This window comes from Anolis carolinensis, chromosome 6, assembly GCF_035594765.1.
Source record: "Anolis carolinensis isolate JA03-04 chromosome 6, rAnoCar3.1.pri, whole genome shotgun sequence".
NCBI lineage: Eukaryota > Metazoa > Chordata > Lepidosauria > Squamata > Dactyloidae > Anolis > Anolis carolinensis.
In genome coordinates, this window is record NC_085846.1 from 70,984,453 (window position 1) to 71,006,557 (window position 22,105).

Sequence of the window (22,105 nt, forward strand, 5' to 3'; positions counted from 1 at the left end):
ATGAGTGTGTCCTTTCTCTAGGATAAATGTCCTGTCTTGTGACAAAATGATATCTACAGCCAAACTAGTTTCCCAAGTGTGCATTTGAACTGCACGAGGCCAAAATAATACTCAGCATTTATAATACTCAATGTACAAACTGCTCCGTGTAAATTATCTCAGTAATCCCTACAATAATCCTGTAAGGCAGGCAGGTACCCCTACATTGCAGAAAGGGTTCAGACTTGGAGATAGCACTGTGCTAACGAGTTCAAAGCTATATCTAGATTTGAACACTGGCTCTTTTGATCTTCTGGCTCATGCTGCTTAGCCATGGTACAGCATTAGATCCAAGCAACAGCCTTGGTTGAACTCTGCCCTTTTGGCCATGGCCCTGCCCATTAAGAAAATCATGCCTCTTGATTTTGTTCTGGGGAATGGAATTTTCAAAATACCTGTGCAGAACTGGCATTTATTATCATGGGACCTATTTGCCTTGTGTCAATCTGTAGCCCTCTGATCCTTAGTCACATTCACATGATCATTTCCCAGCTATAGTCATTCAGTCGGCCTGTGGCAATGTTCCACAAGGTAAGCTTAGTGTGTAGCCTTTGCTGTAATGAGCCAAACTTCAATAATAACAACAATAATACTTCTGTAATAAAACTTCAACACATTGCAGTAGCAGAAACTCTTGTATTTTCATTATGCACAGCATGGAGGATCCCAGAACAAAGAACCTCAAGCTGTATATAATAACATAGGACCATGATAACTTTGCATATCTTCTCCTTTTATTTGACAAGAGATAATTAGGACCAAGCTGCCTGTGATATTAGTCAAGCGTTTAAACAAGGAAGTTTGACACAGCCACTCATTTGGGGGCAGAAAAAAGTCGCTGGGTAAATTGTGTGGTTTTGTTCAGGACATTTTGGCTAGTGGTTTTATATCAGTTTTTCTCCTGAAAAAATGTCTATTTTAATTTTTTTTTCCTCATCAAATTCTGCTTAATCCTTTGAATTGTTTGATTTTTCTTCTAGGAGTTTCAGACAGGCCTCTGTTACCCCAGTTAACATATGGATTTTATGCCATTCATAAAACAACGTATACCCATTCTGCTTTTATTGTAAAAACAGTCATATCTGTGGGAAAAATGGCAGAGGGCTTACATCTATTGTAAAAAGTGCCACTTCAGGGGGTGTGAAGATGAATTAGACCTTTATAGGGTCTGTGTGTCTGTGCATTCAAGTCACCTGTCAGTTTCTGGTAACCCATTAATTTAATTTTAAAAGGAAGGAATACTCAAAAGTGGTTTTGTCAGTTCCTTCCTCTAAAATATAGCAGGTAACACCTAGTATTCATTGGTGATCTTTCATCCAAGTACTAACCAGAGATGAGACTGCTTAGCTTCCAGAGTTAGTCAGGACTGGGTACCTTTAAAGTATTTAGATATTCAGGCTCTGTCTGCATTTAAAAGAGGCATTTCTTAATCTCTGTCACTTTCATTTCAGAAGTTCTCTTTGAAAGCTAAAAGGATATTCTTAGTACCTCTTGTGAAAGGGTTTAAACATGTTATGTGGTTACAGTAATGAAATAATCTAAACCAGGGCTTTGGAAACCTTTTCCACCCGTGACTTCTTTGCACCTGAGAAAAATTTATGTTACCCAGATACTAAAATCAAAAATTCACTATAATAAATCAGCATTTGTGAGGATTGATAAACAGGCTTTTCCTTTTTGTGAAGTACAGGTGAAGCATTTTCTGCAGAATCCACTCTAACCACTGCACATTATGCCAAACAAATTTGGGAAAATGGGTGGTGTTTAGAAACCTTTTACTGTTGCCAGTTTTTTGGGGATCCCAAATTGAGCTAAAGGAACCCCATTTGGGGTTGGGACATACAGTTTAAGCAGCAGTGGTCTAGAGCATTATATAGTACCAAACAAACCACCAATACAAATACAACAACACAATATCCCTTTTCCTGAAACCCAAAACCCGAAATGCTCCAAAATTGTCCACATATGTAACTGACATACCAATACCTTCCGATGGCTCAGTATACACAAACTTTGTTTCACGCACAGAAGTATTGACTTTTTTGTATGTTATTTTCAGGATGTGTGTATAAGGTGTTAATATAAGAGAAGTTCATGCTTAGATGTGAGTCCCATCTCCAAAATATTATCTAATACAAATATTCCAAAAATTATAAGAAACACCTTTGGTCTCAAGCATTTCAGAGAAAGGATACTTAACTTGTAAAAACAATTTTTTAAAAATCCTGATTTTAGAGCAGTACTTTAGAGCTGATTTTAGAGCAGAACCAGCCATTCACCTTAACATTGTCAAGGTTATTTGAAGAAATAAATTTGAGTGGAATTAGTGGTATCTTAACTGGAAAATGATCATTAAAAAGACTGTATTCCCCAAATTCTTGTTGGCATTGAATACCTTCTAGCTGTTTCCGATTTATGGCAACCTTTTCACAGGACTTTCTGGCAAGATTTATTTAGAGGGGCTTTGCCTTTGAGGCTGAGAGAGAGTGACCTGCCTAGTGTCACCCAGTGGGTTTCCATAGCCTAGCATCAATTCTAGCCCTGGTCTCCAAAGGCCCATTAACCCAACACCTAAATCACTATACCATTTCTGCTCAAGTGTTTGTGTGTGTGTGTGTGTGTGTGTGTATAACTTTCTAAACAAAAAAACGTATTCATGTTGAAACATTTGATGGAATTTAGTACCTCAGCATTGACTATGGGTGTGTATGTCATTTCAGGTTGTTGTTGATGTAGGGCAACCCCATTGATTTCATAGGGTTTTCTTAGGCAAGGAATACTTAGGGGCGGTTTTGGCAGTTTGTTCCTCTTTATTTGCTTTATTCAGTGTGAGAGCCTTCCTTTCCTTAAAAGAAATGAGGTTTCTTTGGTTTTAAATGTTTTGAACAGAGATGTGTTACATTTGCAAAGGCACTTTCAAACAGAAATCTGTCTCATTAAAGTAAGATGAGAGGGTTAGTACTGATATGTCTTTCATATTGGAATTGGTACTGATTATTTCATTTACTACACAAGAGTATTGTTTTAATGCAGTGAAACAGTAGGGCATGGATAAAGAAGTTATAGTTAATCCATTCTGGTTCTGCAGGTTTAAAGTCTTGGCAATCAATAGTATATTTAGACTATGAACTGGTTTTAGTATTTGGAGTATGAGATGGAAAAACTGGTTTGTAAAAAGAAAATATCACAGATATATTTTGGGTTCGATCCAAAGAACAGGAAATAGAAAAGTAGCTCCTCACTTAGTTTCGTTAAGTACTTGTTTAAGAGCTTATGCCGTGATATAATTGTTTCAGTAGCAATTTTCTTCTGCAAGCAAAAATCACTTCTTTTGTGATCAGTAGATATTTATATTGAGATTTCCACCACAGTATATGGCTTTGTTAAGATAACCATAAGATATTAATGAAAAATATCATTCAAGGAGATGCAAGCACATAAATGCAGGGCAAAAAAAGTGTAGAGTGGGAGGCCTCAATGTCAGTTGTTCAACACAGGTTTATATGTGGAATGTTTCAAGTTCAATTTTGGCATTTTCAAGGTATGCTGGGAGAGGTTTCCCTTTGGAATTTGGCACAGGTTGTGTCACTCTCTGAAGTGTCTACAATGTGGACAATACTGGATTAGATGGCTCAATAGTCTGAACTGGTATACAGTGTACTCTCGCTACTTCACAGTTCGCTTTTCATGCCCTCACTGTTTTGTATTTTTAATAAACACTAAAATAATATTATAAATAATAAAAAATTATGATTTACAGTGGTGATAGTCTCAGGCGGGTGTGGGTGGCGGGGTGGAGAAGGAGCCCAAACAGCAGTGGGAGGAAAAGGAGGCAGTGCCATGTTCTCCTGCCTCTTTCTTCCCTTCTTCCCTCCCTCCCTTGTTCTACTTCTTTCCTAAGGAGAAACCTAGCATCCCTATTTCACAGATTTTCATGCGGGTGGTCCTGGAACGTAACCCCCGCAATAAGTGAGGGAACACTGTAAAGCAAATGTCTATATATCTGTGGCTGTTTTATTTCAGTTAGATTATGGTGAATTCACAGTATACTATCAGTACATTTATTCATGACTGTATATTGTTCTAATATCACAAGTCTTGGCTCGTTTACTTGAAACTAAAGAAAATTTATGAAGACTATCTTATTTATGATCTTGTATAAGTATTTAGCAAGTCAAAGGCCAATACACTTCTCCGATTGTATGCTTATGAGACCCAGGGTGTCAGAAATCTCTCTATATATTTTAATTTTGATTGTTACGTGCCATCTTCTCTCAATACAAAGTTCAAGAGGCAATAGATAGACAAGGAAATAGTTGTTTTTACCTCTGACCTAATGTAGCAACATACTGCAATCATCTGCCAAGGACCTCTTGGAACAGCTGGCGTACAGTGCAATTCCTAGAAATATTGTGTAGTAGCTCCCTCCCTTTCCCTGGGTATTCCTCTTCAGTTAGGGAACTATAACCCACTGCTTTGTTTTAAAGATAAACTAACAAGAGAGGATTACATGTACTCACATTAAAGAATAAAGCCTGTTCTGACTGATATTCTACCTTGCAGCACCAAGCTGATAAACAGCAGTTATTATGCTTTTTGAGGTATGGCAGCATGTGTGACTTTCTCTGTAAGCTGATTTACACAGCGAACATGAAACGTAATTATCAATGATTTTTTAAAGTTAGCATTTGTCCTCCTTATTCTTGAGTAAGGACCTGTCACCTTCCTGAGTGTCATAATGTTTTCATGGTTATGTCACTGTTGTCTCTTGTAATTCATCTCTTATTACAAACTCATTGTATTCTTTCTCCTGCTATGTTCTAAACAGAGAGGGAATGAATGTTGTGTATTCCATATTCCTCTGCCAAAGGTGAAACATAGCATCAGTCAGACCACTTAGAACATTACTTGTAATAATTTTAATACATCTTAGTATTTCAAATTGTGCCTCGTGATATGCTTAAATTTGATTATGGAGATGTACTGTCTTCACTATAGGATTGTAGCCTGAAACTAACAGTTGAATCTTGAGGTTTATCCCAGTGGAACACAATCTCTGGCAGATTTTGTCCAGCTGACAATTCTTGTAGTGTGGCCCCAGAGGGAAACTGGGTAACTACTATCCAAGGCCTAACCTACCTGAATACACAGGGGCACACCATTATAGGCTGTCCTGTGATGACCTGGTCACTATGTCCATAGAATATAAAAGCTGTGATGTGCCTGAGTGAATAGGAAACATGGACCAATGACATCCCGAGATTTTACAAGATATTCCAAGCAGAGGAGTCAGAGCTGAAGTCAAATTGAAATTTAAATTATTCTCTTTGATATATCTACCATTTATTCACCATCTCTTCACTAAATATTACCTGCAGTTACATTTCTCATAACCTACTATAAAATATGAGGCTATGTGAATCTATGCTAATAGTATTTACAATATGTTTAAGTTGCTGTCTACACTGTCACCTGTCAAATCCTGCCTCAGCTTGATTTTTGCTCAGTAGCATTGCATGATCCCATGATTCTAGCTGGTGATTGCTGTCCTAGCTGCAGTATTGCTGGGACAATACTAGAAACCATGATGGTGTAATATCGGTTCCATTTCACTCAAAATTCTTTCTTATCTACTTATTTGTAACACTTTTTGGTGAGTCTCTGGTGATGCAAGCTTTCTCTTACAAAATTTGGCTTCCTGCTTGTATATATCTTTTCATTCTTTTACCTTCTGAGTGGGAACTTGATATTATTTTTCCTCTTTCATATAATCCAGAATGTGAAATGAGTCAATATGTCAAATAAGCAAGTTCCTAATGTGCTGTACTCAGAAGGTTTGTGTTGTGAGGCTATACTTTTATGCAGGTTAGCCTGCAAAATAGTTTGAGTTTAAAACCTGCTGCTTCACAATGCAGCATTATATGGCTCTTCCAGGTTTAACTTTGATTCTTCTGCCTTTATTGCTCTGCAAACATGAAGACAGCTGCAGCTCTGTCTTCAGGCTCTGCCTCTGGAAACTGCTATCTCAATTCACAAATAATATTTGGCTAGCAAAGTATGTTGGATTCTGTCACTTCCTTTCTATGATAAGCCAGTCATTGGACCACTGTGTGGCAATCTGGAGACAAGAGTGCTTATTGTTTAAAATTGCAAAATGAAGTATAACAGTAAAACTGGATTAACCTATTTGTATAAAAACTCCAGTGCCCTTGGCATCAGCTTGAAAAAAAAAAGATGTAATCAAAAACTAAGCCCGAAATTATTCTATAATACTTACCCTAAAGTTTCACTTAAAAAGAAAGAAGAGGGCTCTGGGAACAGGAAATGGATGGGGTCTAGCTAGAGCTCACAGCCTGTATTTTCTTCATCCTGTTTTTTTAAGGACTGGGACACAAAACCTTTGCAACCTCTAATTCTCTAGTCCCTTTTCTAGTAGGACCAACCAGGATGGGCAAACAAATAACAAATAAGTCACTGGCCTCACTGCTTTAAGCAACATGGCCAGATAAAGGAACTGAAACTCTCCAGCAAAACTGGACAAGTGCTTGTCTCTTACTTTCCTGGAATATAGAATCCCAATGTAGAATCCTAAGATAAAACACATGTGGATGGAAACATGCAAATTCCTTGCAAATGTTGTTGCAAATAATAACAGCCATGATTGTAAAAATATAAGTATTATAGAATTGTAACTTTTGCTAAACAACTAATCTTTATAATGGTGATATGAGAAGCATTGTAATTTTTATGTATTAGTGACAGATGATTGTTGTATCGTTGCATTTCTGAGTCTTGTACACTGAAGCATCTTGCTATTTCCAAATATTTGTTTTTGTGGGAAGTAGAAATTGATGACTCATGAGCAATAGACTTTGTTATTTCATTTCTAGCACGATCCAGGCATTTCTGAGCAATGCCTATGTGTGTATTGCTAAATTTTTTGCTTATTGTTACTTAATTATCTTAATATGTGGCTTTCTGAGTCTATATGGTAAAATATTGGACATCTTGTGGGATATGAGAGTGCTTCTTCTGTTTTAAAAATTTATATTCTCTGTGCCTGAAGGAATCACCAAGGTGACTTAATTTTATTATATTTAATTCAGTTGTCAAAATGATTCATCAAGTTTGTTGAAAGGAACAGAGTTTATTTAGTAGTAGGATGACTAAGAAGTTGGAACTTAGAAGGTTGTTCTCCAGATGTTCACAAACAATTCCTTTCCATTCAAATTTTGGATGCTATATGCGGGATCCAAATTTTTGGATGGGTTCTTGTATTTTATTTAGATTTTAGATGTAGTTGAACAGGAATGAGTGTTTTATTTTTGTCAGTCCACTACAAAAATGGAGCCTTAACTTTCATTTTCCAAGGTAGCCCCAGATCTATAGTCCTGTGTCATAGGGATACACACTATATGTTTTCCCTTGTTTGCTTAGCAGAGCCTAAAGCCCCTACATTTTCATTGTTCTAAAAGTGGAATTATTTTTTTCTAACCAACATGCTTAAAATAAGAGGGGGAGAGTGCATATGTGCTTGCAGTATAATAATTTTTCAGTTGCAGAATCATTAGTGATTACCTTGGTCTTTTTTTCCTGACATGCCTATTAAATGTCTGCTATCATAAAACTTTGCTCCTGTTCAAGATACTATTTACATTCACTATACACATTTTTTTAAAAAAAAAATAAGACTGAAGTCCTCCTCCTTATCTATCTGTATGATTACCCAGGAAATAGTTATGCTTCTCCTGCTACCCTCACTTCACCTTTCCTTGCCCCTCCTATCCTTGCTTTCTGTATATATTGAAGTCCTGAGTAGTTAAATGTAAAGAGAACCAAGACGAAAAACACATACCCCTCTGTAGTGTATTTGTAGTTCATCAGGGGTTTTCTGGAATGAATGACATACATATAATATTAAAGAGAATGTATGTGTGTATTCTTGCCTCTCCCACATACATTATTTTCAAATTGATTTCAGTATAACTTTTTAAAGTTATGCAGTTTTATCACATCTATAAACACTAAATTGAAAAAGACATAATTTGCATTTCTAACATCTACATTATTCTGAACATTACTGGTGTTATGATGTGCAGTCCATAGCAACCACTACTTTTGAGTTCCATTGGTTTTTAATAATAATAATAATAATAATAATAATAATAATAATAATAATAATGGATGGCATTTATATATTTCTGTATCACACAGTGGGCTAGTGGTGGCCATCAAATAAAAGACCAAATGAATTTCTATCTTTGTCTTCCACACAAAAGCCAGGGACCCTAATATCAAATTCATATCATAGTAAGTATTGTATATGTTTTTATTATAGTGTTTTTTTTATTCTCATTGCTCTAGGTCAGGATGGTTATCCAGTTGGCTGCCTGCATGGTGTCCTACGTCACTGGTACATCTTAAAGATGCTGAGGAGAAAATATTGAAATGTAAGCACTTTGTGGTAAGATATCTCCAGTTAACATGATTCGCTTATATCTTTTCCTAACCTAGAGGTAGTGGGGGAGAAAGAGAAAAGAACTACTATATACACTTACGTATAAGTTAATCTCATGTATAAATCGAGGGAAGGATTGGGGGTCAAAATTATGGCTTTTGATATGACACGTGGATAAATCCAGTCATTCCGCAGAGGGGCAAAAGTACTATTTGTCACCCGCATGGTCTCACCCATGTATTCAAAAAGGCCAGAAACTGGCATGATGGAGAGAGTTGAGGTGATCAGTGCTTTTTTTCAGTTCCTCCAGGATGCACTAAGTTCTTGCTTTTTGCCCCTCAAAGAAGAGGCGTATATACAGCAGAGATCTCCAAACTAAGGTCCATGGGTTGGATGTGGCCCTCCAAGGTCAGTCTTCTGGCCCCCCGCCCTAAACTTTAGACTCAGGATCGCCCTAAGTCTGAAATGACTTGAAATATAAGTTTATGTTGATGCCTTCCAAATCATTTCTGATTTACTAGCTGTGCCCGGCCACGCGTTGCTGTGGCGAAGTCTGGTGGTATGGGAAATAAAGTATTGAGGAATTGGTGGTAGTTAAGGTAAAGGGTCCCCTGGGCTGAGTGAGTTGCTAGGGGACCAAGTGAACAGAGCTTAGCCTTCTAACTGGCAGCAATTGGATAAAAACAATTATTCCTCTCCCTCTAATTAGGACTTTATTTTTCTTTTCTTTTTGTTGTATCAACCTAGAGGCATGGATGAGGGATTGTGCTGTCAATTTTCGAGGTTGTGGGGTGTTTACTTTTGTTGTTTTGTCCGCTGCCGTGATGCCATCACTCTTTTATATATATAGATGACAATTATCACAGGGTTTGTTCTGAGAGGATTTCCCTTTGCCTTCTTCTGAGGCTAAGAGAATGTGACTTGTGCAATATGTTTCCATGGTTAAGCAGGGATTTCAATCCTAGTTTCCCATTCTCCTATTCCTACACTCAAACCACTACGTTGGCTCTCAACCCATAACATACTGTGTTTATATAAAAGTGCCGTAGCTTGTCTTGGTTGTTAACTTTTGTCTATTGTTGAGGCGGAAAGGTGGACAGAGCTCACAGCAGGCTGATCAGTTTTTCCTCCCTGCTAAAAAAAGTGAACAGGATAAAATTTACCAAGGCATACACCTAAGGTAGTTGTATATCCAAATTAGAAGTACTTGTGAGATATGTTGTTGGCAAGTATTTAATTATTATTTCTATTAGTTTTTGTATTTTAATCTTTGTATTATACATTTCATGGTATTGTATTTTATCTGGTTATTTTAACTGTGTTGTACTTTACCTCAAAGCGTGAGGGGAGGCAGGTAACAAATGCAATTTGTTGTAGATGTTGTTGTTATTGTAAATAAGTAGTATTTATTTGAGGTTAGGCAGACTACATGGCCAGTACAGCTATTACTATTTAATATATACTGCTTTTATTAACATTAATAATTTAATGAAGAAGTCCAAGGTTTTATGTGGTTGGTTTTGCAAGAAATACCAAACGCAACTTACCTGGCCGAATGCATCTCCCTCTATGAGCCTATAAGAGCTTTAAGAATGACTGGGGAGGCCCTGTTCTCTGTCCCAAACTCTTCACAAGCACAACCGGTTGGGACAAGAGACAGGGCCTTCTCAGTAGTGGCCCCTTGGCTGTGGAACTCCTTCCCTGGTGACATCAGGCAGGCCCCATCCCTCCTGGTTTTTAGAAAAAAATTAAAACCTGGCTCTTCTCACAGGCATTTGATGAATAGGAAACTACAGAATGAGACTAACAGCTTAAATAACAGACTAAAGATTTTGGAAAACGATTTGGTTATGAGATAATGACTCGGCATTTTATTTGGTTTTAATGTATTTAATTGATTGATAATAATAATAATGATGATAATAATAATCACAAAAACTCTATACCCCGCCACCATCACCCCATGGGGACTTGGGGCGGCTTACATGGGGCAAAGGCCCGAACAACATTGACGAAATAAACAATAATATAAATACAATTCACAGTATAAAAGATAAAAACAGTAATACAATGTAAAACAAGAATAAAACAGTTGATAGTATCAGTCAACTACCAAGCGCAGTTCTATCATCTACTTAGGTGGAGAAACTGGAGCAGCAATGCAAAAAAAAGAATGATAAGTTAAGTGCATAGACAGTAAAGACCTAATAAAATACAGGATAGAATAATACCATCTGGGGCTAATTATCTAATGACTGTCTAACCAAAGGCCAACCGAAACATCAAGGTCTTTAACTGTTTCGTGAAGGAAGGTAGCGAGGGTGCTAACCTAAATTGCTCATGTTTTAGATTGTTGATTTTGTTGAGATGTATTTTAATGTTTGTAAGCCGCTTCGAGTCCCCTTTGGGGTGGAGAAAAGCGGGATAGAAATGAAGTAAGTAAATATGTAATAAATGTCCTAAAGGCACCTGATCCAATCTGATTTTTGAAACTTAGATAGGATCTGCTCTGGTTAGTTCTTGGATGGCAGGCCGCTAGTGAATACCAAGTGCTACAGGCTATATCAGAGGGAGGAACTAGCAAAACCACCTCTGGGTATTTCTTGCCTAAGTATTCCTACATGGAGTCACCATAAGTTGGCAGGCAACTTGAAGGCACAAAACATACATGCACTTTCAAGAGCTTCATGCAGAACTTTTTCATTTTAAATAACTAATTTAGTAGTTCCTTTTCTGCTTAATTTAGGGACATAAAACGGTACTTAGCAGTCTTGAAATAGAATTCAGTCCATATAAGAAAGAACACTGTAAGTACAAACTCTTGTGTCCTTTGAGGCTGGTGCTACTCCCTTTTGGGCAATCAGGTGCCATAGCAAAAGTGAGGGTATTTACCCAGTGGATTTGTATTCCTGAGGCCTTTCTCTGTTTTTCGTAATCTTGTTTCATTACTGTTGTTTGAATAATAAGGTTTGTGTGTTTCTTTCTTCAGGTATCACAAGTACGTACAGTAAACAGTATGTCTTCATATCCAATGGAAATAAAATATGGACGCTAATGTTCTCTCAGAACCTTTCACAGAAAACTCCACTTGTTCTTCTCCATGGGTTTGGAGGTGGTGTTGGACTCTGGGCTCTGAACTTTGAAGATCTTTGTGAAAATAGGACTGTGTATGCATTTGATCTTTTGGGATTTGGACGCAGTAGTAGGCCACAGTTTGATGCTGATGCTGAAGTAGCAGAAAATCAATTTGTAGAATCTATTGAAGAATGGCGGAGGAAGATGGGATTGGACAGAATGATTTTACTTGGACATAACCTGGGCGGATTCCTGGCAGCAGCTTACTCACTGAAATACCCTTCAAGGTATCTGGAACTAATAAGCAAACTGAAGCACTGTTTTTTGTAGTTTGTTTAAGTTTCATTAGAGACATTTCCAATTGTATTATATAGTATGTTTTTTTCTAGTGGTCTTTAAATGCAACAATGTGCATTATGTTTCCAATTTGCCTCTACATCTTTGATTTGTTGCTCTCTCATGATATACTTGTCTGGCTATATGGCCAGTCTGCTTCCACCACTGCTCTTAAACATGAACATTTCAGGGCAGAGTTTTTTAAATATTTCTGGGAAAGAGGTATGTTGCAAATGCTCAATAAGATAACATAATGGGCTTTTGAAGCATTCATACTTTTTCGTTTTGTATATTTAGATAGTGAGTTGGGTTATAGTATAATTAATAGAGTGGAATTTTTGTTATAATGATAAAACTATGCAGCTAACTAGTTACTATAGAAAACTGCAAAACTAAATCAAAAACACACCAACAAAACACATGCTTAGATAGACCCACACTCACAAACCACACTGACAAATGAAGAGACAGACACAGAAACAATCCTACAAACCTCACACTCACTCTCTGATGGGTTTTATCCCTTATTATCCTACTTCCATAATACTATATAACACACATCTGCTTTTGGTAACACTCTTCTAATTCATAAATCCTACAGTTGATGTTTGCCACTTGTTAAAAAGTGATAAACAAGTCCCAGTCTTTCTTGAAGTTGATCAAAGATTTCTCCTTAACCCACAGTCAGTTTATCCACCTCAGCTAATTCGTAGGTCTTTGTCAGCCATTATTCTTGCTGTAGTTATCATATATTGTAGTAATATTTCAAATTGCTTTCTAGATGATCATCCAGCATTCCCAACAAATAAACCTCTGGTTTTATCATGAATTTAACCTTAACCTGTATTTTAGTCCAGTATTTTTGAGCCTGTCTGTAAGACCACCACATATGATAAAATGTCTCAACCTAATGCTCACATTATCAATATTTGCTAGAGCTGCCTTTATACATCTTTCGGAGCCTCTCTAGTGTCAAATACCAGCTGTACATTGTCTTATAAGAGTTTTCCTTCAGATAATTACTCCAAGTAAACTTTAAAACTCTTTGTCCACACTTTCTCTCATTGTTCAAATTGGATTTGGGTACCTATATTTTAAACCCATTTGACCATACAATTTTTTCACTTCTTGCTCCTACATTTCATATTTTAACAATACTTTATACATTTTTGCAATCAAATAATCATCTACTGAACACAATGGATTTTTGAATTCTTGTTTAATTGTTACAAATCCAAATACTTTTTGTCCATCTTAAATTGCTTGCTTCAGCAACACATATACTAAAATCGAAACTATACACAGAAGATTAGCATGCAATCCCAAGAATTTCATAGAGTATTCTCAGACAAGGAATATTCAGAGGTGGTTTGGCCCCTTCCTTCCTCTGAAATACAGCCTATTTCACTGGGTATGTCTTGGTAGTTTCCCGTCAAAGTACTAACAAGGGGTGATCTTGCTTAGCTTTCAGATTTAAATGGGATTTGGTGCCTTTAAGGTTTTTAGGCCACAAACCTACAGCTAAATCCATGCAAGACCACTGAAATGAGCAGGACTTGTTTGTCATTACTAATATTAGTCTAGATAAATTTAGTGAGTCATACTTAAGATAGACCAATATTGGGTTTAGCTCTTTCTCTTTAAAGAGGACAGTTTTATCATTGTTCTTATATGTGTAGAGCAACTGGATGGACTGCATTCATTCAGACACCATTAAAGTCACCAATCCATGTTTTGGCATGTCAGGAATAAACGTCAGTGAGTCCCAGGCTCTTGCATTCTTCCTTTACTTCTTATATGGGCATAATAAGAGTTAGGAAGTTTTTGCTTCAAGACAGTTTGTGGTATTCTTACAAACAAACTGTGGTGAATATTAACTTTTAAGTTGTTTTCTTATAGCTAAACTATGGATAATATTAATCACAGTGAAAATGTAGCAAAAGTGGACAGGTACCAGAGGATGAATGGAGGAGGGGCATATATAAACCTGCTGTCTACTGTGGCTAATTCACATAACACAAACTACCGTACCTGCTAGTGGCATGAAGAATTTGGGTGAAAATATTTCCTATAAACTGCCTTTTTCCAAACTGGGAAAGTATCTTTGGTTCTTATTCCTAAAAAGCTGTTTTTTTCTTGAACCCAGCTCTCTACGAGCATATATACTGGATATTATCAGGTTGTGGCTGGACATCTTCATTAAAAACATAGGAAGCTTTGTTTTATCAAAGAAGACAATTGGTTCATCTATTCTTGATATTGGCAGTATTTTCTCTAAGGTTTAGTCAGGGGTCTTTCCCAGTTTCCCAGTGGGGATCAAGCTGAGAATTTCTGCATGCAAAACATGTGTTTACTATTGAGTTACAGAAAGGGTTGTTAGATTAATCCATCATGTTATCTTATGTCAGAATGCATTTCTTGGGAGTTCAAATAGAACATTGTAATTGTTTTATTTCTGGGATGATTTTCTAAGAAAACAAACAAATCCAGTTAAAAAGATTTCTCAAAATTGGTATGGTAATCATGTGACCTTGTTATGCTGGACTGCAACACACCGTTTTCTTGTGCTGGCTAGTAAGTTGCAGGCCAACCATTGATCTTTCAACAAACAGTGAGGAATGTTGTTTCAATCCAAACAGTTGAAGGGTGCCATAATGTCCACCTCAATCTAAGAACTAGTAGGCTGCTAAATTGAGAGAGACTAGAGTATGAAAGACGAATCATTGTAAAATGAGTAATCAAAGAGGCATATACCCAAGAATCAATGCATGTTAGTTGATTTTATTGGCCAATCAACCATTTGCTACCACTAGGATTCCCTGTCCTCCAGGGGCCTTATCCCTGATGTCTTTGTATGTTTGCATGGAGAAAAATCCTCTTTCTTTACAGCTGAAAGCATACATTCGGGATCAAAAAGAGAAACCTCTTCCTGTTCCTGACTACCACAGAAGTGGAATTGAGCAGAGGATTGTTTGTCCCTCATCTCTGAATGAGTGCTTCAATCTTGAGATATCCATCTTGCCAATAGGATGTCATATCTTTCGACCTCAGAATTGGAATACAGAGTCAGAACAGTGTTGTCTTTCTCTTCCCCACTTCATAACTGATGCTGTGAATGTCCACTGAACATAGAGGCATGTCAACTGGCTTTTATTTTTTGGCAGCAACTTGAAGTTAGAAGGGACATCAGATGAGCACTCCCAAGTCCAGGGTGTCCTTGAAACACAGATGGCAGTTCATACACCTCTTCGAGACAGGAGGCTGATGTTTGTTACAGCACTGCATTTGTGTACAGCAAAAGTTAATCCCAAGTTTGTGCAAAGTAGAGGGCTATGGTTCATTTCCTTCTCTTTGTCTATAGGTTCTGATGAAGCTTGGGGATTATGTGGCTCACCCAAATCTGACCTCTTTCTCTGTTGTCATAAAAAGGGGTGGAGAGCAGAGTTACTGATCTTTGTACATTCTGTTCATTTTTCTGCAGAATGAATAAGGTTAAGAGATGAATAAATTGAGGAGTAAGATTGATCTTGTTCTTACATGCAACAGAGCACATATCTCAGTTATTTGAGATTCCACATATGAAAGTATCTGGAATGCAGTGTTCTTATGCTTATCAAAATATATTTCTGACAGATTTTTAATAGAATAGATGCGAATTATGATCTGTGATATGAATTCAGGTGTTCTTCTTACACAAAAAACTTTCAAACGCTTGAGTTGTTTTTAGAAAAAGAGCATGTGAGTCATCTTTATTGCCTGTAATACTGCTGTGTTAGCATGAAATATGCCCCCCATAATTACATTAATCACATTTGGACATAATGTTAAAACATAGTTTCACATGGTAAATGAACCAGATTGAACTTCATGGTTGAAAGGAGAAGGCAATCTTTTCTTTGAAGTCATCATTGCTTTACCTGAATTAGGAACTGCAATTAACATTAACGGTTGTTAGTTTGAAACCAAACCTATGTTAAATATTGCGAGTTACTCTAATCCTTTGTGCTAATCCGTTTTATGATTCATTGGTGCTCCATGAACTGGAGCGTAAGATGGATATAAGCTCTTGTGAATGCTGTAGGTTACACAGTGCAGTGAGTGCCTTTGCAATAAACACAGTTTAATTAACCATCTAGAATCTTTCTTTTACTAACTAAAATTTGATCATGCTATAGATATAGCTGTAACTAAATAGAATTAACACAGCATCAAGTAACCAGGCTTTTCTCTGTTTGGAGTAGGAGTAATAAAACCATTTGCTCTAAAGACTGAAGGAAAAACATAATGTAGCAAAAGTTAGTTCTTAAAGATGACCTTTTGTATTTTAAATATTTTTCTTTTGACCGATTTTCTAACTTTTATACCCACAGAGCAAAGCATCTAATATTAGTAGAACCATGGGGATTTCCAGAAAGACCTTCTAGTGCTGAACATGAAAGGTCTATTCCAATCTGGATCAAAGCACTAGGAGCAGTTTTGAGTCCATTTAATCCATTGGCTGGTCTCAGGATAGCAGGACCCTTTGGTGAGTGCTGGCTAATTTATTGTTTTGTAGCCTCGTCACCTTGTTAATAAGTTCTGGAAATGTTATTGTTCATCCTTGTATGCAAGCTGTAGTACAGTAACCATAGGCTCATTAAAGAATGTGTGGGATTCTATGCAAGCATGTGAGCAGATAATGTACTGTATTCTTCCTCAGTGCCAACCTAAAAATGCCACAGTCCTTTGTAGGAGAAATCAGAACTCTTCATCCCTTTTTTGCCACTCTTTAGCAAGTTTGTAACTTTTAAAGACTTGTTTACATGTCTGCATTAAGTGTCTTGTTAGGTAGTTGTAACAAATATTACCCTTTCTTTTCTCCATATTCTTTTCTTCCTCTTCCTTTTTTCAGGATACAACAGCATGAACGATTAGAAGTTAAAATTGGCTTATTGGCCACTATACAACAGAAATGGTGTATTGAATCAGATTTGAACTGCTTTTCATTCTATCCATGACAACCAAAATATAAATTGTTGAATAATGAGATATTGTATTTAAAATCCAATTTAATCAAAACTGTCTTTCTAAATATTTTATTTTGGAAATTGTTCTTTTTCTTTTCTTGTTTGTTGTTTTTCATACTGCTGCCAACCAAAGATTATTCATATAATTGCACATAATTGTAAGACCTCATGTCTTAAATGAGCATGAAACATCTTGTACTTTAGTGGATTTCAAAACTTCAACAATATTTCCTTTGACAGTGGCAAAATAGATTCTTAACCAGTTCTTTGTAGGTTAGAAAAGGAACTTTCTTCTGTGTTCTGTTTAAGTGGTTGTCGGGAGCTTTGGCTTGACGCTTTGGACTTCAGCTTCTGGAATTTGTCATTATTGACTATATTGACAGAGACTTCTGGGAACTGAAGTATAAAACAGAGTTGAGAAACTGCTCCTGGTACTGGCTCACTGTGACCAGTCACATCTTTTATTTTGTCTGTTATCAAATGTTGTAAAGCATGGATGTAGAATGATGAATGTCCATTGTTTTGCTTCTACTGTTTTTACTGACTTTGGAATTTTGTAGCACATAGTCATAATGAGCATTTTTAGTCCGAACTATCATAGGTCTATTGAATGAACTGATGAAGAGTGAATGAACACACACACACATATATCTGCATGCCATTAAATGTTTAGGTTTATTCTAGTTGTCAGACATTTCTTATGTTTTTGTGCCATTTTCCTACATTTCCTAAGGTTTCTTAAATTTAAAACCCACAAAAACAAATAGTAAATAGAATAAGTTATTAATCTGAGATTGCAATGAGTAATGGCAATTGATTAATTTTTAAACACTATAATTAGTCATGTGAACAAATTATTTGAATGTTGCATAGCATGTCTCGTGTCTCTACAGTCATAATGTTGCAGAAAGAGACATCTAAGCTGCTGGGTGAAAATCTTCATTGTCCATTTTTGACAGCATTGCTCACCACTTACTAATATGAGGTTAAAATGCCTGATAATGCCTTATAGGATAAGGTGATTTGCTTCAACTCTGTGGGCCCTGAAACAAATTATATACTACCATTACTGCATATTTTGAAAACTCTCATTTAGAGCACAATTAGCAATTGTATTTCTATTTTTTTGTCATTTGACAGGATTGAGTCTTGTACAGCGTATTAGGCCAGACTTCAAAAGAAAGTATTCTTCCATGTTTGATGATGATACAGTTACTGAGTATATTTACCACTGTAATGTGCAGTCACCAAGGTAAGCTTAAGTAAGCAAAATCCTGTAAACTAACAGTGAGCTGCATTTCTGGTTACGGGTTCTTATATAGCATGCATTCATAGAAGGAAAGTGTGAATAAACGTGGAGGAATCCTTAGATTTGCAAAAATATAAAATTCAGTAAGGATCGAGTCAGTTTACTGGGCAAAAATGCTGGCAGAGGGGGAAAGAACGGAATAGGGTGTTCTGGAAAAGCTAAGGTATGCCTGACCTGAACCTGTAAAGGATCATTATGCAGTGGAATATTTTGTTGCAGGGCCATCTTGTTTGGTTGATATTTGGATTATCAATAAATCTTCTCTATGTTATTTTAGACCAGTGGTTCTCAACCTGTGGGTCCCCAGGTGTTTTGGCCTACAACTCCGAGAAATCCCAGCCAATTTACCAACTGTTAGGATTTCTGGGAGTTGAAGGCCAAAACATCTAGGGACCCACAGGATGAGAACCACTGCTTCAGACCAATAGTTCCCAAAACTTTGGTTTTTGGACTTCAACTTCTAGAATTCCTGTCTGTTGGCCAAGCTAGCTGGGCTTCTGGGAGTTGAAGTAGGTGAGGAAGGTGTGGATCTCTAGATCAGTGGTTCCCCCAGTTTTTGGCTTTCAACTCCCATAAATCCTAACAGCTGGTAAACTGGCTGGGATTTCTGGGAGTTGTAGGCCAAAAATATCTGGGGACCCCAGGTTGAGGACCACTGCTCTAGATGTTGACCTGCAGGTGCCACCAGCACTAAGCAGCTTATCAAATAGGGAAGGTTTATGGAAGATGCTGTAGAGGAGCTTTTCGAGTGCCACATTTTGCTCATCTCTGCTATAGGAATCGGTGGTAAGCTAGGCATGAAGAACACAAAGCAACAGTCTCACACAATTTGCAAAGTCAATTGAAATCAGAGCTGTTGTGACAAGAAACGGTGGCCTTTGCAAATGGTTTTGTCCATTCTGGTAATTGTCCTGCAATTTCCAGACAAACTGCTGACTGCTATTGATTACTGATTCATAAAACATTAAATGGTTTGGAGTCTTTACACATCAGCAGCATCTTCATTTCATCAGCTTTGTCATGAAAGTGCTGCCTTGACTGTGTCAGCTGTGAAAAGCAGGGGTGAATGCTCTAATATGCAAATCTTTATTTAATACTTCTCCTGAAATGATATGGAAAGTGCTTTCTTTAGCATGCCATCAAAATCTAAATCTGAATGCATTTCAGATACAGCAGATTTTCTGTTTAATGGCCATTAACAGAGGAAAAAATCTTTGTCCTACCAAATGTTATAAAATCTTTGTCCTACCAAATGGATTGCACAATCAGTCTGATTCTCTAATGCAGCTCCATGTCCCAATTTCAGTCCCTCATGTATCCCAATGTTCTGCAAGACCATCATAATAAAGCTGTACTTTGGAGATACACAGCAAATTGTTTGTATAAGTGAAATTAAATGTGCGTTGTCACAACTAGTAGAATCACGTGTCTCACCCAATTCACTGATCTGAAATGAAAACTCACTAATGCGTATAATTACATATGCATCGATACATCTGTCATTGTATTATGCATTGTTTTTTCAGTGGCCTTCATACATATTTCCTGTTAGGTAGTTCTTTATGTAATTTAAAATGTATAAAGCCCAGAATGTATAAAGCCAGGTGTCCTGTGTACACTAACCAACATTTCTATTTTCATATCTTTTAGTGGCGAAACAGCTTTCAAGAACATGACAGTTCCATATGGATGGGCAAAAAGGCCAATGCTGCAGCGAATTGCCCATATGCACAAAGACATTCCTATCACTGTGATTTATGGAGCACGGTCATGTATAGATGGCAATTCAGGGACCACGATCCAGTCTCTGCGACCAAATTCTTATGTCAAAACAATAGTAAGTGGGACATTCTACCCATTTTGTGGATGGCTGCTATACATTTCTTCCTTTCCCTATGTCTTTGAATGTCAGCTTTAAGAGTTCAAGAAAATAAAGGCAACATCTTCAAGAATGTAACTGATAGTGACAGTTACGTTTTTCAGCTCTGACTCAGATCTACAGAGTTATAAAAGCAGAGGTACCCGAAAGGCCATCTAGTGTAAACCCTTGTCACTACAACAACCCACTGCTGTTTAGTAGTCTCCCTCCACCCCAATCTGAACTGGCCTATTCCACTGTCAACAGGGTATTATCCTCAGGAAATAATCATTAAATCAACCCTTTATTACCTTTTAAATATTTTCGGACACTGTACAATTGCTTCTGCATGTGTCTGGCATAAGCATGAAAGGTAATGCTTGTTAACACAGATTTAGATTTATTCAGAATTGTATTTGTCCTGCCCAAATATCTTTTAAACAAATAGTACTAGTAAATACACCTCCCTTCTCCTGGCTGAATGTACGAGAGAGACCAGCGTTTATGCAGTGGGCCTTAACTCTTAGAAATCTATAACAATACACTGCCAGCAACATCAGCTGAGTCCAGACAATGTGCCACTTTAGTGGCACAAATGTTTGACCACTTGACTTGGAAAAGAATTTACAGCTATTATGGCATACAAAAATTTGTGTATGGCTATTGTGTGGCAGTGTAGACTTGGATGACAAAGGAGCATGAAAAGCAACAGGTCCAGCTCTGTCACTCCTTTCCACCTGTCACTAAGGAGGCTGTTCAGGTCCTGAACCAGTGTCTGGCTGCTGTGTCGGACTGGATGAGGGCTAACAAATTGAAATTGAATCCAGACAAGACAGAGGTCCTCCTGGTCAGTCGTAGGGCCGAACAGGGAATAGGGTTACAGCCTGTGTTGGACGGGGTCGCACTCCCCCTGAAGACACAGGTTCGCAGTGTGGGGGGTTCTCCTGGACTCATCGCTGAGCCTGAATCCCCAGGTCTCAGCGGTGGCCAGGGGAGCCTCCGCACAACTAAGACTTGTGCGCCAGCTGCGCCCGTTCCTTGGGAGGTCTGACTTGGCCATGGTGGTCCACGCTCTGGTTACATCCCGTTTGGACTACTGCAACACTCTCTACGTGGGGTTGCCTCTGAAGACAGCCCGGAAGCTCCAACTAGTACAACGGGCGGCAGCCAGATTAATAACTGGGGTGGCATACAGGGAGCACACAACCCCTCTGCTAAGCCAGCTCCACTGGCTGCCGACATGCTACCGAGCCCAATTCAAAGTGCTGGTTTTGACCTATAAAGCCCTAAACGGTTCTGGCTCAATCTACTTGTCTGAACGTATCTCCTCCTATGAACCAGTAAGATCACTAAGATCATCTGGAGAGGCCCTGCTCTCGGTCCCACCTGCCTCACAGGCGCAGCTGGTGGGAACGAGGGACAGGGCCTTCTCGGTGGTGGCTCCCCGACTGTGGAACGCCCTCCCTGGAGATATCCGACAGGCTCCTACCCTGCTGGGATTCAGAAGGGCCGTGAAAACATGGTTATGTGCCCAAGCTTTTGATGAGTAAATGACAAAGTTGACATGGCCTGATTTAAGGATGAAGCATGAGGATCTCGGATGAATGGAATTAATTATATATACGTTTTAAAGGTTTTTATAATGTGTTTTAACAATGTTATTAACAGATCTGTTTATATGGTTTTGTTTTTATGATTGAAATTTGGGGATTAAATTTTGCCAATTTTTGTAAGCCGCCCTGAGTCCCCTCGGGTGAGAAGGGCAGGGTATAAATGTTGCAAATAAATAAATAAATAAATAAATTTACTTAAGTCTGAATCAAAAAAATGATCCTACCTAGAGAAGAGTCATTGAAGTGAAAGGCATCTTTTGTCACAACTGATATAAGTTCGATTAATTTCAGTGGGCCTACTCTGTGGAGTGCTATAACATTAGATTTAGCCTTTGAGTGAGGATAATGTGGTCCTCTAGATGTTGGGATGTAAGTCAAAGCAGTCTTAGCCAGTACAGCAATTGATGAGGA

The 22,105-nt window shown here is 37.7% G+C and overlaps 1 protein-coding gene across 1 annotated transcript in view; it reads left to right on the forward strand.

Moving 5' to 3' along the window:
- abhd5 (abhydrolase domain containing 5, lysophosphatidic acid acyltransferase) overlaps nucleotides 1-22,105 on the forward strand; it is a 34,144-nt gene that overhangs the window by 6,223 nt on the left and 5,816 nt on the right. The window contains exons 2-6 of the mRNA XM_003215662.4: nucleotides 8,404-8,489; nucleotides 11,487-11,859; nucleotides 16,279-16,433; nucleotides 18,055-18,166; nucleotides 19,874-20,060. Coding sequence (XP_003215710.1) covers nucleotides 8,404-8,489; nucleotides 11,487-11,859; nucleotides 16,279-16,433; nucleotides 18,055-18,166; nucleotides 19,874-20,060 — 913 coding nt within the window. The remainder of the gene's footprint in view (nucleotides 1-8,403; nucleotides 8,490-11,486; nucleotides 11,860-16,278; nucleotides 16,434-18,054; nucleotides 18,167-19,873; nucleotides 20,061-22,105) is intronic.